The sequence below is a fragment of the Ictidomys tridecemlineatus genome, chromosome 1 (assembly GCF_052094955.1).
Source record: "Ictidomys tridecemlineatus isolate mIctTri1 chromosome 1, mIctTri1.hap1, whole genome shotgun sequence".
NCBI lineage: Eukaryota > Metazoa > Chordata > Mammalia > Rodentia > Sciuridae > Ictidomys > Ictidomys tridecemlineatus.
The window spans coordinates 160405996-160424545 of NC_135477.1; the positions used below are offsets into that span (position 1 = coordinate 160405996).

Genomic DNA, 18550 nt, shown 5'->3' on the forward strand with positions numbered 1-18550 from the left:
ATTTTGGAACAGGATCTCACTAAATTGTCCAAGCTGGATTCAGACTTGAGATCCTTCTGCCCAAGCCTCTTGAGTAGCTGGGATTACAGGTGTGCACTACCATGCTCAGCTAGATTTGTGTTTTTAAAAGCCATTTCACGTCCTAGGACTATCTTAACCACCTCCGGGAGGTAGTCCCTTCTGAGAAATATGCATATTTATAATAAGAGACTCAGAGAGAAGCAGAGAGAACTTCTTGTCCAAGAGACTCAGGTAGCTCTTCTGAGGGGCTGCCTGTCCCATGTGTCTCATTTGTAAGTAAACAGACATTGGCCCATGGGGAAACAGTGGAGGGCTCTCAGTTTCCAGCCCCAAGAAACGATAAACAGGAGCTGGCTCTGGAGATGCTCGGAGCAGGCCCCCAGCACCAGGGCTGACTTCCCCCACAGAGATAGCCCCAGGCAGATACAGTCTTCTCAGACTGAGAACAAAAGAGAAGGAGCTGTTCTGCTACCCCTGCAGGTGGCATCCCTGGAGCTGGGCACACTCCCAGTGAAGTAGAGCTTTCCCAGAACAGTATAAAAGCCCAAGATCTCGTGGTGTTGGGCACTGTCTGCGACAGGAATTGCTGGAAACACTGGGCTGCTGCTCTGCTGCTCTGCACAGCACCACAGGGGACCCTTGGTGCCACTTACTTCAGAGTTGTTGCCTGGTCTTTGGAATTCTTGGATGGAAATGAGGAGTCCAAGCACAAGCTCCTTGTCATAGAGCTCCAGAGGCCACTCTTGTTCCTTTGCCTCATGGGCAGAGATCTAGCCAATAGCAACAGTTCTGCCTTTTGTTTGGGATTTGCCCACACTACAGAGAAGAAGTAGCCCAGAAAATAAAGCACAGATAATTCAAAGAACATTAGTTTGGCTCTCAAGAGAGATTTTTCTTAACCACATTTATGGGGCCCTAGCCCAGGCTGAAGAATGAATTCCAGAGAAGAAGCATTTGTTGCTGGTGTCCTAGCAACCACTGCCTACCTGTCTCAACCCATCCCATTCACTCTCCCTCACTCATCAGAATGGAGCCACCTGCCTCAGTGATTCTCTCTTGAGCAACTTTACTACTTAAAAAGCCAGATGGATAGAGATTGCCGCTGCCGTGTGCCCCTGCTTCCCACAGGGCAGACCATGGGTTTAACTACCCAGTCATTTCTCAGCCCATAAGTTCATGTCCAAGGATGGGGCCCATTACCATTAGTGTGATTTCCAGATCTTTTCTTACTCTGTGAACAACCTTCCTCTACTGTGCTAGCTCCAACTCTTTGGCTGTGATTATGGTATGAAAATGAACAGAGGGTGCTCTATTCCTAAGCAGAAATAAAGCAGCAGAGGATTTGATTGTGGGGGGTGGTCTGGGGAGAGCATAAAACCAAGTAAGAATCTTATTGAACTGTGAGGCTAGTGGAGCTCCCTTCTACCTTCAAAACCTTGATAAGAAAAGACATCTTATACTACTGGGTCCTGGATAATCTCCCTCTCTAAGCTCAAGCTAGAACAGGGTTGTTATAGATTTGCAGAGTACCCATTGGGGACAGAAGCTTTGTAAAACTACCTCTCTGTTTTCCTATGGAACCATGTGGGTACAGACCCAAGTAAGTCCTTATTGGCACTGCCTAGGGTGAACCTTTGGGTAGCCATGCTTCCTTAAACATGATCAACATCATCATCAACTTCACAGTTAGATTTTTAAAAAATTTTAAAAAAATTTTCACAGTTAGATTTAAAATTTTTTTTTTAAAAAAAATACCTGTAGGTATTTTAAACCAGGTTCCAGGCTAAGTATTTACATATATTATCTCTTTGACTGTTTACAACAATTAGGTAAGAATTAAGGCAACTCCCATTGTACATGAGATGAGCTAAGAATTTAAAAAGAATTAAAGCCAATGCCTCAGTTTATACGCCCCTAATAAGTAGTACAGCTAGGATTTAAGCTGTATCTATTTGACTATGGATACTGGTCTAGCTACCAAGAAAAAAATCACCTGGAGGCAGATGTGGTGGTGTATGCCTATAATCCCAGCGACTCAGGAGGCTGAGGCATGAAGATCATGAGTTCAAAGCCAGCTTCAGCAATTTAGTGAGGCCCTAAGCAACTCAGTGAGACCCTGTCTCTAAATAAAATCCAAAAAAGTCTGGAGATGTGGCTCAGTGGTAAGTGCTCCTGCGTTCAATCCTCATTATCAAAAAAGGAAAATTAAAAAACCATCTGGGTAAAGCTTTGGTCCTATACAACAATCTTTCAACTGAAATTCTAGTGGAGACATGCAGGGAGATGGGTGAGGCTGTGCCCGCCTTTCAAAGGTGAGGATTTCCAATTTCCCTCCCTGAAAATAGTCTCTGAATCAGCTGGAGGCCAACCAGCTCCATCTCAATAGCACTGAGAGAGGATCCCTGATTTCTGCAGATCTCTCATGGACTGTAGCTACCCCAAACTTTCCACCTGGCAGTAAGACATGACAGTGATGTCCTGGCTCTGCTGACTTGAGATCCCTGTCCTTTCTTCTGTCTTATAGGTTTTTGTTCCTAGTGCAAAGCCTGGCTGGTCTTGGTCTGGTTGGGCCTCTGAGTGTCTCCTGGGAGTGAAACTCTGAATCTGAGCCAAAGGACTTGTTCTGGTCAGGATAAAGGCCCAAATAGCCTATGGAGAGTTTGCTTACTAGTTGTCTACTACACCTGACTGAGCACTTTCCAGGAAGGAATGACTCAGACAGGACCAGGTCCCCCTCCATGTAGATCAGGGTCCTTCTTTGGTAATCAGCCCATGCACCACTAGGCACATTCCTCACAGAAGCAGGAGGACATGAGCCTCCATGAATGACCCAGAGGCCTGCAGCAAATCCCAGCTTGAGAAATGAGTCTGCAGTGCAGCTGTTAGGATGTGGTGGAGGAGGGTACTCCATCAGGCATATGGAGAGAGCAGGGGCTCTTGAAGTTAAGTCCCTGCTAGAGTGACTTTGATAGGTCCTGTTTCATGGAGTTATGGTTATATGGACTGATGTCATGTATGTAAAGTGCTCACATATGTCTGACATGTGGGATGATAAAAAGTACAGTGCCTTCCAAGAGGCCTAACGGAGCAACTTCTCTGCTTCCCAGAAAGTGCTCAGAAATCCCATCAAATTAATAGATGTTCTCCGGGCGGGGGCTTTCCCTTCCTTCTTCTGAAACCTTCACAGATTACTCTAATCAAAAGTAAGATTTCCTGCCAGGCCTGATGGTGCATGCCAAGCTAAGGCAGGAGTATCACAAGTTCAAGGCCAGAAATTTAGAGAGGCTCTAAGAATTTAGCAAGACCTTGTCTCAAAATAAAAAATAAAAATGGCTGGGGATATGGCTCAGTGGTTAAGCACCCCTGGGTTCAATCCCTGCTACAAAAAAAAAAAAAAAAAAAAAAAAAAAAAAAAAAAAGAAAAAAAGAAAAAGAAAGAAAAGAAAAAAGAAAAAAGTAACCTTTCCTACTTCTGCATACCCAGCAATGTTATCTACACTCATCCCTCTGTGACCTATGTCATCTTCCCAGACAGTAAGCTCCTTGTGAATAGACAGAAGTGAGTTCTTGCTTCTCCTTGGGTTACCTCAGTTCTTCCCTTACACAGTGCAATGCAAAGGGTTCCAGCAATTTCTGCATTGTTGATATATTTATACCTGAACTCATCCTTTGAAGATTTTGAGGCATCTTGTAATTTAAATACAATAAAACAACAGTAACATTAAAATACAATATAGCCGAGCCCCGTGCTACACCTGTAATCTCAGCAGCTCAGGAGACTGAGACAGGAGGATTGCAAATTCAAGGCCAGCCTTTGCAATTTAATGAAGCCCTGAGCAACTTAGTGAAACCCTGTCTCAAACTAAAAAACAAAAAAGAACTGGGGATATAGCTCAGTGGTTAAATTCCTCTGGGTTCAATATCCAATACCAAAAACGAAAACAACAATAACAACAAAAATAAAGAAAAATAAAACAACAACAACAAACGATGCCTTGAATAAAAAACAAACAAGAATATGCAACTGATCACTTTGAAAAGTCTGTCAGTTCCTCCAAAGGTTAAACATAAAGCTATCATATGACCCAGCAATTCCACTGCTAGTATATATGCAAGACAACTGGAAACATATGTATACAACCTTGAAAGCAGAGTGACTAACTAGGTGCAGTTTTGAGATGAGAAGAAGGTTCATAGTAGCGTTGTTTATAATAACCTCAAAGTAGAAGCAACCTTGATGTTGACTGATTGGTGTACAGATGAACAAAATGTGCTGTATTCGTACAATGAACACTGATTCGTGCTTTAACATGGTTTACTCTTGAAAATATTAAGTGAAGGAAGCCAGGCAAAAGGTCACACACCATGTGATTCCATTTATATGAAATGTCCAGAATCGGCAAATCCAGAGACAGAAAATAGACTGGTGGTTTCCAAAAGTTTGGGGAAGAGGGCAATGACTGCTAAAGAATAGAAGGTTTCTTTCTGGGGTGCTAAACATTGTACAATTTTGTGAATATACTGAATTTACACTTCAACCCATCCTTTGTAACATTAAAAATCACTGAATTGTACACTTTCAAAGAATGGATATCATGGCATGCAAATTTGGTAGGGACTGATAGTTTGTATCATCCTATCATATACTGAAACTCTAACTCCCAGTACGGTTATATATGGATTCAGGAAGAAATTAAGGTGAAATGAAGTCATGGGAGTGGAGCCCTGATCTGATAATACTGCTATTGTTATAAGAAGGGATACCAGAGAGCTTGTGTTCCTGAGCCTGACTGTTCTCTGAGCTGCACAGAGGACAGGCCACAGGAACACACAGGGGAGGCAGCCATGTGCAACCAAGCAGGTTGAGCCCACACCGGACCCCAGTTCTGCTTGCACCTTGATCTTTGACTCCTATTCTCCAGAACCATGGAAAACTAATTTTTTTCCTTTAAGCCACATATCCTGTGGCATTTTGTTATGGCATTCTGCCCAAGTAGACTAAGACAAAATTTTATTTCAATTTTAAAACATTTCAGGGGCTGGGCCTAGTTCACTAGTAGAGTCCTTGCCATGCACAAGACCCTGGGTTTGATTTCTAGCACCACAAATAAACAAATAAATATATGGTAGATAAAAACTGCATAACTGATGTAGTTAAATTTCAAATTTGTACTTCTGGAAGCCAAAGTTAAAAGGAAGATGCCATCAGTTACACACTAATGAGAACGGAAACATCTGGATGTTAAAGGAATCGAAGCTTTCAACAATTCATTATGCCCAAAGAAATGTTGTATGGGGGAACAGATGTTTAGAGTACTGGAAAATACTGAGTTAATGAATCAGTCAAGACAAGAGGCAGCCAGATGCAGTGGCACATGCCTTTAAACCCAGTGAATTGGGAGGCTGAGGCAGGAAGATCCCAAGTTCAAAGCCAGCCTCAGCAACTTAGCTAGGCCCTAAGTGACTTAGCGAGACTCTGTCTCAAAATAAAAAATTAAAAAGGGCTGGGGATATGGCTCAGTGTTTCAGTACCCCTGGGTTCAATCCCCAGTAATGCCTCCCCCCCCCCCAAAAAAAAAGAGAACAGGAAGCAGGCAGTTAAATTTGCAAAAAACATGTAAGTAGTTATGGGGGAAGAAAGAGGATTCCATTGATATTTTACCCACAGAAACCTGTGAACAGGCTGAAGATGAGAAATGAGGAAATTATGAGGGAGATGGGATAGGGTAGGTCAGAGTCCTTGGTCCTAAGTGGTCATTTCCTCCCCCTAAGTTAGCCACATTCTGGAAGCACCATCATTTCAGATGCATCCACTTTGCATGGGGCTTTGGGTAGCATTGTTTTTTTTCTTGCCTTTTCTAGAATCCTATGACTCTGGAAGGCTTGATGATTTTATTTTTTCTTTTTCCTCCAGTCCTGGGGATTGAGCCCGGAGCCTTACATATGCTAGGCAAGTGGTCTACCACTGAGCTACATCCCCAGCCCTAGGCTTGATGATTTAAAAAAGAAAAGACTAGCCCAAGAAGAAGACTCATTTCTACACTGCTTTGAGAGTGGGTGTAATTCAGCTTCCCAAATTAACATGAAGAATCCTAAAACTAAAGATTATCATCACAGAAACTTGCAAAACCTTTCCTAGAGCCAGAGGCCAAAAGTAAAGGGACAGACAGAATTTTCAGTCCAAACCTCACCCTTCAGTTTAGTTTACCCAAATAAAACCTGGTTGTTTCAAATCCAGCTCAAAAGGGGAGGATAAAATAAAAGGGGAGGGGGGCGGTGGATAAAATAAAACCTGGAATTTGGCTATTTCAGTGCTACAACACCAGAGGGCACTCATGTGCCGTGGGGAAGTGCAACCACCTTGTTCTTGCACTGTGTCCTCCCCCTCCAGGAGTGGTGGGTCCAGCTGCTCTGGGACAGGCTGATTTTCAGTGAAACTCTAAATCTTTCAGGCCTGAGAACTAAACATAAAACTCTCATACCAGGACCCAAAGTCAGCTATTTCCTGCAAAGCCACCAAGAATAGCAGGCATGCACCCAAGCTGATGGGGAACCCTCTGTACCTGTACCTAGTAGCCTTTTGATGGCTGCTGGGCACATCTAGGCTCTGATTGCCCTCAGCCCTGCGTGTGGGGCCGCAAACCTGATGGGGAGAAGCAAGGGAAGTGGTGGGCAGTGGGGCAGACCTTTTCTGCAGAGGCCTGGGGAGAGTGCCCTCCCTGCTTCGTCTGCTCATAGAGGAGAGGCTCTAAGCCCCAGAAGTACCCTGGGTGAGTAGAGAGGCAGGTTCAACTCCTCAGCCCTTGGGGTTGCCACAGCCTGGCATAGATTCTACCCTGCTCCCAATCCTAAGAGCAGGGTTGCTCTAGCTTCACCACAACTCTCTGCCCTTGCATTCCAGATGGTCCTCCAGGTCCTCCTGTGACACGGATCTGCAGACCTTCGACAGAGTCCTCTGTCTGGGGGAGGCCTGTTTGGTTTCTGGGATGGATCTGGCCCAAGCAGAGTCATGTGTAGGGCTACTCAGATGTATGGGTGCTGTCAGCAAGGAAGATGGATGTGGAGATTTAAAACATGAGAATAGGCTTCCCTTTGTCCAAGAGTCCTGTGTCCTGTGTCCATTGCGCATTAGGAAGTTACAATTTTGGTCCTAAGTCCCTCCACTTGCCAGTTTTCAGCATTGCTATCCTGCAACTCCTTGTGCTCTCTCACAAATGACCCTGAAAATCTTGCTCCTCTCCTTAGCACTGCAGGGAGAGAGCGGCCCCACCCGCCAGGGCCAACTGAAGAGTGTACTATCTGCCCAGACCATGTGGCTTGGGTATGTTCTCTCTTCTCCTCTGCCTCTCCCCTCCACAGACACTGAGAACAGGACCTGTGGCAAGGAGCCCTTCACAAATAATTAAAGGAGTGGAATTTGAACAATTCCATCTTGGCAACCCGACAGACAGAGGGTATAAACATCTTCAACTAAGCCGATGCAGCATCTCCAAAGCCAGTGAATCATCAGACCCTTGAAAGCAATCAGAATCACCTGACCAGGTGCAGACTTTTGAGCCAAGAAGAATCCTTAGACTTCTATTAAAGGGCTCTATTCATAATTATGCTGTGACAATAGGGATAAACAGGGACTGTGCTGAGCCAACTAGAATGATCACACTAGAAATTATAGGAATTGGAGTTTCCATTCTTATGGAAAGAGGGTTCCCTTTCTCTCCCCTTCTCACGTGCTCATATTGGGGGCTCAGAGAGTGCACTGGGGACTCTCACTCCTTAGGATGAACCTGATTAACTTGTTTGTAGCTCACCTTACTTCCTTCTCAGACAATCTGGAGTGGCCTGGGGCCTCTTCATGGGTTTGTAACTGATGACTCTCCCTCCTATAGCCTATGATTCTTAGCGGTGGCCTCTTGACAGGCCTACTATCAATGCAGTGAGGCCTGTCCTGCACAGAACTGATATACTCTGGATGGGCTTTGAGTATGGGTGAGGCCAGATCTACTGGGTGGGCTAACACTGAAATCCTTCTGGCAAGTGCCTCTACTGCCTGTATGCCTGTGTATGGGCCATATCAACCACCCTGAGCCCCTTCCTAGGTGACCAGGTAGAAGCCTCAAGCCTTCACAGCTCCAATCAAAGACATTCCCAGGCCATCCCTCCCTCAGGGTCCCCTCTTATGTGCCCTGTGCACCTGTGAATGTGTCTCAGTTATTGTGCGGCTGATTCTTATTGGCTTGAACTCTTGTGGCCACCATTCAGGGTCCAGCACAGAGCTGGCTCCCTGTGAGTGCCTGAACTTTGGAAGCATAGCCCAGTGGCCTCCTCCTTCCTGGTCTTTCAGAGCATTGGAGGGAGGAATTTTTGTCTCCGAAGCCATTCCTACCTAGAATGAAAGCCACAACATAGTTGGAGATCTGGCCCATGCCCACGATGACAAATAACACAGTGAACATCTCCCAGTTGATGGAGAAAATCTGCACGAAGCTGAAGCCAGTCTGCACAGCCATGGTTGCAAAAAGAATGTTCTTCCTGCCAAACCTGTAGGATAAAGCATAACATAGGTGAATAAAGCAAAACAGTAGAATAAAGCATAATGGTAACTCAGGGTGTGTTTTAAGCTCTGAGCTAGACATCATGGCAGACTATTTTCTCAGGGCTCTGTCAGTCCTCAGGCATCCACCAAGGATGGGAGTTTCTAAGCTTCCTAGGCAGGTCTCATATCTTGAAAACATAAAACAGTCTATGCAAGGACCACATGGAAAGCTGCTCTTTAGAAGGAGCCACAGGTAGAAGCTGCCACCACAGCACAGAATCTGCAGGTAATTTTCATATCTGCAACATGTGAGTTCTATAAATCCAGAACCAAGAGTTCCTTGAGGGCAGTGGTTTTTAACCTTGGATTACAACGTTTTCTGGTTTAAAAATAGTTCATCTTAGGATTTTTCTACTTTCCAATGGTGTAAGAGTGATATGCATCCAGTAAAAACCCTATGATGAGCTTTGATGGTTTCCTGGGCCAGGGAGATGCATATGGTACTCTCTTTCAATGCTGAGGAACATCTGTACTGATGCCAACACCCCACCACTGCTTAATGGAAAGATATAGCCTTTCTCCATGTCTTTTGGTGACAATGTAATTGGTTTAGGTGTTAATTTCACATTCCAGTAGTGACCAATGGATGGGATGAAGCACAGGTGGGCGCAGAACAGACACCCCACTTTCCAAAGTTCAGCCGTCAGGCCATTGGCTGGAGGCCCCATTGGTGTTTGAAGCTAGGGAAGAGACAGGCACCCCTCTTGGAAGCCTTCCCCAACACTGCTCTTCATTACTCTCACCTCCGGTTCTGGTCACCAGAGAGCATTTGGGGCCAGCAGAGCATGTCCGTGGATACTGCAATGTTGTCTCTACTAGCCTGTGAGCTCCAGGGGTCTCAGAACCAGACTGGGTCTTCTCTGTGGCCCCAGGACCCAGCCAGAGTCCAACCCACAGGCCCAGGGAGTGTAGAGTTAGTGCTGCTGTCTGGCCCGACCCGTCCTGGTGGCTGTTTGTGGACTGATCCCGTCATCCGCTCCCTGTCCCCCAGAACAACTCTGAAGAGTTGGGGGTGGGGTGGAGGGGAAGTGGTGGTGGCAGCATGGTGTTGGGTCAAGGGATGTGTGGAAGAAAGACTCCACTTTCCAGTGGGGGGAGTGGTCCCTCCCTATTCCTACCCAAAGCCTGGGGAGCGCAGGCTCAGGGAATAGAACACAAGTGGGTCTTGACAGGGGTGTGAGGTCAGGGTGAACAGGAGACATCCTGACTCCCCACCACTGACTCAGTGGCCTGAGGATCCTCCCCTTCACTATGTAGAAATACCTTGAAATCAGTCCAACCTCAAGATAGGCAGTGACAAGGGGCCCTGTCCCCCTTTCCTCCCTCCATGTCCTTACCTGTCTGACAGCTGCCCGGACACGAAGGAGCCAAGGAGCACGCCTACGAAGAACAGGGAGGCGGTGAGGGGCGTCTTCCAGTCATCCTCACACACCAGATTCCACTGCCAACAAGACAGCACGAAGCGAAGCGTGAGCCCAACCTTGCAGCAGGCCCCAACCCTGCAGCAGGCCCCAACCCCAGCCCAGCTCCGGGAAACATTATCACATGGCAGCCAGAGACGCTCTCCTCCCTGGCGCCAGGATGTCACCTCTGTGCAAAGGATATAGGACTTGTGGGTCTGGGTTTAACTCCTGACTACGATTCGCTAGGGCTCCTCTCTGTTCTCTGAGACTCGGCTTCCTTTCCTGAAAGGGAGGGTGATGGCCACCACTTGGCCTATGTCACATAGCAAGAAGCAGCTGAAGCCATGGCTGCGACTGGTGACCCCTTGGCAACAAAGCGATATGAAGCAAAAGAGGCCCTGCCCCTTTAGGAGGCAGCCCAGCATGGAGAGAAGATATTTGAAAATCCCAGGGGCAGGAAAGAGGGCATGGTCGCTTTGTCCAGGAGTAGAAATGTCCTCTCCTTGTTAAAAAGTACAAGTGGACAGTAGTTCTGGGACTTTATGTTTTGAGTAGACTCCTCTGGAATGCCCTGGTTAAGCTCGGGCCTTGATACAGGACTCCACTGGGCTGAGGTCTTACCCCCCCTTCCCCTCTCTCCAGGGCTTCCTATCTCCCCATCCTGTATTCCTATACCCTCCTTCCCAGTAGCATGGTTCCTCCCATTCCCCAGGCCTATTGGCTGCTATCGCCCTAACAAGTCCCTGCTGGTGGAGCCAGGAAATCATAAAATCAAGGTTTCAGCCAAAGTTTCCATTCTTGGCTTTTTGTTTTTGTTTTTTCCAGGGCTGGGGATGGAACTTAGGGCCTTGTGCATGTTAGGCAAACAGTATTACAGACCTACATTCGGGCCTCTGGCTCCCAATTCTTGAATAAAGTCAATTCAGTAAAAATCTCAAGGGAAGTCACCAAGATTTCAAAATGTGTTTTGTGACCTTTCATTAATTATAAAAAATAATCAGGTGCCCATGAGTATTCGGAGCCTGTGAGTCAGAAGTGGGGAGTGCTGTCTGTGGTGAAATAATCCAGCTTAGAGCAAGGACCCTCCCTCCCTGTTCCCCTTGGTGGTAGTCCTGGTTCCAAGGTGTTTGCAAAGCAATTCTCACAGTTGCCCTGAACTTTGGGGGTTGTTTTAAACACGAATTCAGGTATTTATGTCCCACCTCATTCTGAGGCAGGCTGAGAAAGGTGTTTCTAAAGACATAAAAAAAAAAAAGTATAAGACAAAAAGCGAGAGAATCATCAAGTAAAGGGGAGGGAGGTTTATAGAAACCAGGCAAGGTGAGAGGGACTCCAGACTGTCCTGCCTAAGCCAGTGGCTCAGTTCCCTGTCCCAGTGACTCAGTTCTCTGAAGGGTCACAGTTTCCAGTGATCAACTCCTTCTGGAGCGGCCCAGTTATTTCTGAGTACTGAGAACGGAAAGTCTCTCAGACATACTTCCTTTCACAAAGGGATCACTTTGTGATGTGAAGGATAATTCTTGTCCTAGAGACAACAGCAAGATTAAGGAAGCTGCTTCTCATGGCGCTCCAGGCAGATACCCAAGCACAGCTCTGCAGAGGAAAAACAGCATGGACCCAGAACTTGTTCTCTTCACTTCAGGTACTATAAATCCGAGACGGTAGAGTCACCTCATCTGGTGGTAGAGTCACCTCACCTGATGCTTGGTTTGGAAAGTCATCACTAAAACTCATGCTGAAATGTGATCACCATTGTAAGGGATTACGAGGGAACGAACTTAACCCAACTATGGTATTTGAGGTGGACCTCTGGGAGGTAGTTAAGGTTAAATGAGGCTGTAAAGGGTGGGGCCCTAATCCCCTGGGACTGTGGCTTCAGAGAAGTGGAAGAGAGATCCAAGTAAGCAAGCTTGTTTTGTCTTGCCAACTGACGCCCCGTGCTGCCTTGGGACTTGGAAGAGAGTTTCCCACCAGTAAGAAGGACCTCTCCAGAGGCAGCCACCTGACCTTGAACTTCCCAGTGTTCAGAACTTTGAGCTGAATAAATCTTTTTTTTTTTTAATAAAATACCCAGTCTGTTACAACAATAGAAAATAGAGTAAAACAGCAGAGGTTCCTGAATGGACTTCAGGGAAGAGAGCAATGAACCCTCAAATATTGTATAGCCTGGTTCAAGTGCTCTGCTAGTCCGTAGATCAGAGGTGGTGCACAAGATGGTGCCTGAATTAATAGCCACCTGTCTCCAAAAATGACTGGTCATAACTTTAGAGCTTGGGATCTGCCCATGACACTCAGAGTAATGAATGATTGAGGCTCCAAAGTCTCATGATGTGAAATGTGACCCATTTTTAAGAAGAATAAACTGAGGCTCTGCGACTAGAATTTGTCTGAAGTCATAGCAAGTAAATGAGCATGCTAGATACCAATGAGGGCCTCAGAGCCCAACCTTATACCCATGTCTTGCTCTGAACATGAACAACAAAGGCAGGACAAAAGGAGCTGATTAAATAAGATAACCTACACTTCTTTGAGGAATGTGATACGGGAGAAAATTGCCCCCAGAGTGAAAGGTCTCCATCACAGCCTTCAACCTTGGACAGAACCAAGAAAATCTCAAGTTAGGTAGAGGTATGCATATGTCTTTTCTCAATCACTGTTCCATCTGCAGTTGAGGAGAAAAGCTCCTCCAAATATAATGTCCTCTATTCTATGGCTTTTCAAATATTTTTTTCTGTTAGTTCTCTGACTTAGGGAGGTAGCAATGAGACTTGAGACAGGAAGAAAAGAGAAAAGCTGTCAGATGTACAGCCAGCTTTTGCATGAACAAAAGTAGTGCATAGGACCATCTACACCTAATTTGCAGGCCAGTGCAAACAGAAATTATAGGACCCCTTGTTCAAAAATTATGAATTTCAAGACGGCCAAGAGCAGAGTATTAAAACTGGTTGTGGGGTTCTGTGTGACGTGCTCAGGTTGCACGTCCATAAAGCTGGTGCTGGTAGTGGGGTCAAGCCTGATCTTTGGGGAATGGAGGAGTGGCAGGAGTTCTGGACTGGGGCACTGGAAAGGGTGAGGTGAGGGCCAGCACTCCATTGCTTTCCTTTCTGGTGGCCATGCAGCCATGGCTCTAGGTCTCACTTTCCTCCATGAAGAGAGGTGTAAGTAGCCCTGCCAGCATGATACAGCACAGGAGGGGGCTGGTGCATGTAGTGGTGATCTGCCTCTGGAAACCCTGCAGAAAACAGCTGGACCTCATAAGTGGCTGTAGGGTTGGGTTCCCCCTTATATCCTTTTGGAAAGGTTATCCTTTTGGAGAGCTATGAGGAGCCTGGTAATGGGACAAAGGATTGGCAGATAAAATTCTAGCTGGAGCTTAAGGGGCAGGAGCCCAGTAAATCAGCTACCAGCCCAAAGAGAAGCCCTTCCCTTCAAAGGGCTGTTCTTGGGGAAGCCAGGCCCTGTCTGCACCCATCTCCTGGGAATTTGAGGGCTATGTCTTGGGGTACAACTAGTCAGGACACAGAGAACTCTCTGTAGTTGACAGACATTGTAGATTCAGTGAGAAACCATCTTCATCTTGATGGGACAGATCTGTTCCTATGGGAACATGTCTTTGCACATGTGAATACACACACACAGAGACACATGTCCAGAGGCCAGTGGCTAATGGTGGGTGGTGGTGAGGAGCAGGCCAACATTACCTGGGGCTATTCTTTTAAGCCAAACACTAACATTTTGAAAACATAGCCTACCTCTGGAGAAAGTAAAATGTGGCAACCATCTGGCCAAGGTTATGCAGGGGTAGGCACTCTATGTATGCTCCCGGTGTTACTATGTCCACCTGATTCTCAGGATCTCAGACCAAGATTCTCACAACAGAATAGAGGGAGCTCCATATAGCTGGACCATGTGTCCTTCAGTCATGCTTCAAGAGACAAAAGTCCAGGTCACAAGGTTATTAGGGATGGAAGATCACTCTTGGCATAAATGTGCCTCTTTTGCTTCCCAATGGTAATAATACTAGGAATGACAGTCTAGTGTTTTGAATACTTATTGAGCATCTTGTATTATTTAATGGGATTTCAAAGTTTCCATGTAGGGTGAATATTCTTTTCATCTTCATTTTACAAATTAGTAAAAGAAGGCACAGAGCAATAAAATGACTAGTCCAAATACTTTTTGGGGATTGGCCAAAGAAATTGCTTAATCATTTGTTTATTTGACTTCAAGCATCTATCTGTTCCAGCCGATGCTTTGTGCTGGCCACAATACATGGTCTCTGCCTTCATTAAGCTCAAGTTCAAACACACTTTAGGGATAGATCAGTGTGTACATGGGCATGCATAAGCCTAGTAGTCCTGGCAGGGAAGGCTCTTCTGGGTTACAACACCCTTGCTCTCTAGCTAGAGAAAAAGGAAAAAAACAAAAACAACAACAACAAAAACTTCCTCTCCTCATTATCCTTTACTAGAAGAACAGAATTCTAAAACATGAATAATCAGTATAAATATATTTTAGATGACTTACACTGACACAGGGCTAGGCACATGGTGAATACTTAACAGATTGTTGATGAAAATATGTTAAACAACTAGGGGCAATGAAAAATGAGTGGAGAAAATGTGTAGTTCTGGGACTGTTGAGTACCTATGCACTGTCCTTTGAAAATCACCTGCAACCTTGAACTCTCTGAGTAGCCAGTCTGTCAGTTTTAGCTTTTACCAAAGCCACAAAGGACCATCACGATCAGTATATCCACTCTGGCCTGCATAGAACTCAGAGCTCTGGAAAGCAGCCTCGTGTTGAGCAACCAGCACAGGCTTTCTTAGATTCTACTGCTTCTGGCTGTGTGGGCCACGGGTTCACCAATATTAGCCTGCTTCTAATTTTAAAGAAGTGACAACAATAGCCTTTCCTAGTTTCGTTGTATACATTGGACAAAAAACCTAAGTGGAATATCTGACACATTGTGGCCTTGCAAAATGGTAGTTCCTTTTCTACTAACTTCATGCCTTTGTCCAAAGCAAAACCATAACTTAAAAAAGCTCGCCTAGCACGTGTGAGACCCTGGGTTCCATCCTCTGCACCACATAAAAATAAATTTTTTTTAAAAAAGGTATTATGTCCAACTACAACTAAAAAGTAAAATATTTTTTAAAAAAGGCATGGCATGAATGAAAAAGCAAAGAGATAAAAATTCTTTCATCCAATTACTAAGAACTAAAAAAGCTCTTACCACAAGGTATAAAATCCTTTTATAAATGGCCTTTAATCCCAGAGATGACTGTGAATGAAAAATTAGCAATGGTCCATTAAAAATGAAAAACGGATTTCTATAGTGTTCTCTTATAGTTATCCTTCATTCCAGAGGGAAAGTAAGAAGTAATGATTAACAATAGAATATACATCCACCCCAGTTCCTTCTTTATAACTTGGTTGTGACTTAAGGCTGGAAAATTCTTGATCATCTGCAAAATAAAGCAAACAAACAAAAACAATAAAAAACCCTGAATATTTCATTCTTTTTGTTTTTAACAGCTTTATTGAGATACAATTTACATATGTCAAAATTAGCTCTTTTTAAAGTGTACAGTTGAGTAGTTTTCATATATTCACAGAGTTGTGTAAGCATCAGCACTATCTAATTTTAGAACATTTTCATCATCGCTTAAAAAAAAATCCAAACATATTAGCAGCCACACCCCATACTCTTCTGTCCCAGTTCTTGGCAACCACTAATCTACTTTCTGGCTATATGGATTTGCCTATTCTGGGAAGTTCATATAAATGGAAGCATACAATAAGTAGTCTTTTGTGACTGGATTCTTACTTAGCATAATGTTTTCAAGGTTCATCTGTGCTGTTGTAGAGTGTATCAGCACTTCATTGCTTTTTGGTTTGAATAATATTCCGTAGTATTAATAGTTTACATTTTATTTATCTAAACAGATTTTTGGGTGGTTTCCAATTTTGGCTGTTGGGAATAATGCTGCTATGAACATTCATGAACAAGATTGTGTATGGACATATATTTTAATTTTTCCTGGGCATGTACATAGTGGCAAAATTGTTGGGTTACATCTATGTTTAACTTTTTGAGGAATTCCCAATCTGCTTTCCAAACTGGCTGCACCATTTTATAACCCCAACAGCAATGAATGAGGGTTTCAAATTCTCCACATCTCTACCCACACTGTTATTATGTGTCTTTTTAATTTTGGCTGTCCGGATAGGTATAAAGAAGTATCTCCTATGGTTTTGACTTGCATTTCCTAATGACTAATAAAGTTGAACGTGTTTTGCACTGAATTTGTATATTAATTTTGGGAGTCCTGCCATTTTGACAATAAGTTTTTGACTCTGTGACTAGAACAAGGGATATCTTTTCATTTATTTTGGCCTTAATTTCAATGATTTTGGGGAGGAGGGTACTGGGGATTGAACCAAGAAGTGCTTAACCACTGAACCACATCCCCAGCCCTATTTTTTTATTTTGTTGCATATGGATTTCCAGTTTTCTCAACACCATTTGTTGAAGATGCTATCCTTCCTCCATTGCTATTTTTTATTTTGAGACAAGGTTTTGCTAAATTGCTTAGAGCCTCACCAAGTTGCTGAAGCTGGCGTTGAACTTGTGATCCTCATGCCTAACCTCCAGAGTCATTGGAATTACAGGCAATTACCACCAGGCCCAGCTCAATAATGATGCTTGATAGTTCTCAGAATATAAACTTGAAAACTCTTGGTGAAATCTATTCCTGAAGAAATTTTCTTAGCATTATTTGTAAAGTTGCATTGTACTGCTAGAAACAAATTATTTGAGAATTGTTTTTTAAATTTGGGGATGTCTTTATTTCATTTTTTAAAGACTTGCTGGATACATGATGTTCCATTGACAGTTTTTTTTTTCCTTTCAGCAATTAGAATGTCATCCATGGCTCTTTGTCTTCTATTATTTCTTATAAGATGGCAAAAAGATAATCTTATTGGAGTTACTTTGTGTGTGACAAGTCATATTTTTTGCTTCTTTCAAAAATTTTCCTTTGTCTTTGGCTTCCAGGTGTTTTACTATGTATCCAGGTTGTGGATTTCTTTTGTGGTTATTCTACATGGAGTTGGCTGAGCTTCTGAGACGTATAGATTAATGTTTTCATCAAATATGGGGAGTTTTCAGTCACTATTTTTTTCTGCTTCTTTTTTCTCTCTTCTTCCTTAGGATTCTCATTAGGCATATACTGGTGTATTTAGTGCTGTTCCACATTTTCCTTGACGTTCTGCTCATTTTTTCCTCATTTATTCTTTTTTTTCCCCTCTCCTTTCTGCTCTTTGGATTGCATAATTTCCAATCCTCTGCAACTTTGCTGATTCTTTCTTCCTCCTATACAAATCTCTGTTAAGAGCATCTGATGAATTTTTAATTTGTGTTATTACACATTTTTACTTCAGAGTTTCTTTTTGGTTCTTTTAAAATATAAATATAATTTCTATTTTTTATTGGTATTCTGTATTTGATGAGGTATTTTCTGCATACCTTTTTTTACTTTTACTTTTTTTTTTTTAGCTCTTTCAACATATTTATAATAGTTGCTTTTAAGCCTTTGTTAAAGCTGACAAGTGGGCCCTCTCCAGCAATTTCTGTTGTTTACTTTTTTCTTCATTAGAGTATAGGTCACACTTTCCTGTTTCTTTGCACATCTTATAATTTTGTTGTTGTAAAAACTGAGCACCTTAGATAACATGTTGTGGAGACTCTGGATACTGACAACCCCACCCCTATTTCATGATCTTTCTATTAAGCTGTTTGCCTATGAAAGTATCACACCCTACTTTTAGGCTCCATTAAATGTTGGGTAATTGCTTTCTTACTTTTTGACAATGCCCCGAGGCATAAATTGTCCCATAATCCAATCCAATTGAATTCAAGCCCTTTTGCAGGAGTTTTTTTTTTTTTTACTTTGTTAAAAACCTATACATATTTTGACATTTCTAACAGCAACATATATGATAGATATAGTTCTATTCTATTTATAATAAAACCTAAAAAGATTAATATAGTTAAAATCTGTAAGATTTTGTTTCTAGATCTAATATTGGCTTACAGATTTTGAAAACAAGTGTCTTGAAATTTTAAGACATCAATATGCAGATAAAATTTGTAATAAGGAGATATGGCCTAGATGCATTCGGTATGGACACCAGATGTTTCAACATAGACAGAAATTCATATTTAAAATAATATTAAAACATTACGATAGCATGAAATAATATAAAACAGGTAAATTTTTGGGAGTTGACAGTCTAAGTCTTTCACTAAAAATTGAAGGGAAAAAAAAGCCTAGGTAATTACTTTTTTTTTTTTCTTTTTCTTTCACAAGATGGCATAGTTTGTAATGGAATGAAGTCGGGTCTCCCTGATGATTACCCCTACCCTGGGCTACCTCTAATTAGGATACTGGGTGGAGTAGTTTTTGAGGCAAGACTTTGAGGTTTGTCCCGACTTCAAAAGGGCTGCTCTTAGCTGTCTCTTTTATTG

At 43.3% G+C, this 18550-nt stretch overlaps 1 protein-coding gene across 3 annotated transcripts in view; it reads right to left on the reverse strand.

Moving 5' to 3' along the window:
• The window catches only part of Slc22a4 (solute carrier family 22 member 4), a 48853-nt gene that overhangs the window by 20850 nt on the left and 9453 nt on the right, over nt 1-18550 (reverse strand). For 2 of the 3 annotated variants that reach the window (XM_040272567.2, XM_005335780.5), the window contains exons 2-3: nt 9952-10055; nt 8405-8559 (exon numbers count right to left, since the gene is read on the reverse strand). In XM_040272567.2, coding sequence (XP_040128501.1) covers nt 8405-8559; nt 9952-10055 — 259 coding nt within the window. Of the gene's footprint in view, nt 1-8404; nt 8560-9951; nt 10056-18550 lie in introns of those variants that run through there. The other variant, XM_078050904.1, reaches the window with a different exon arrangement.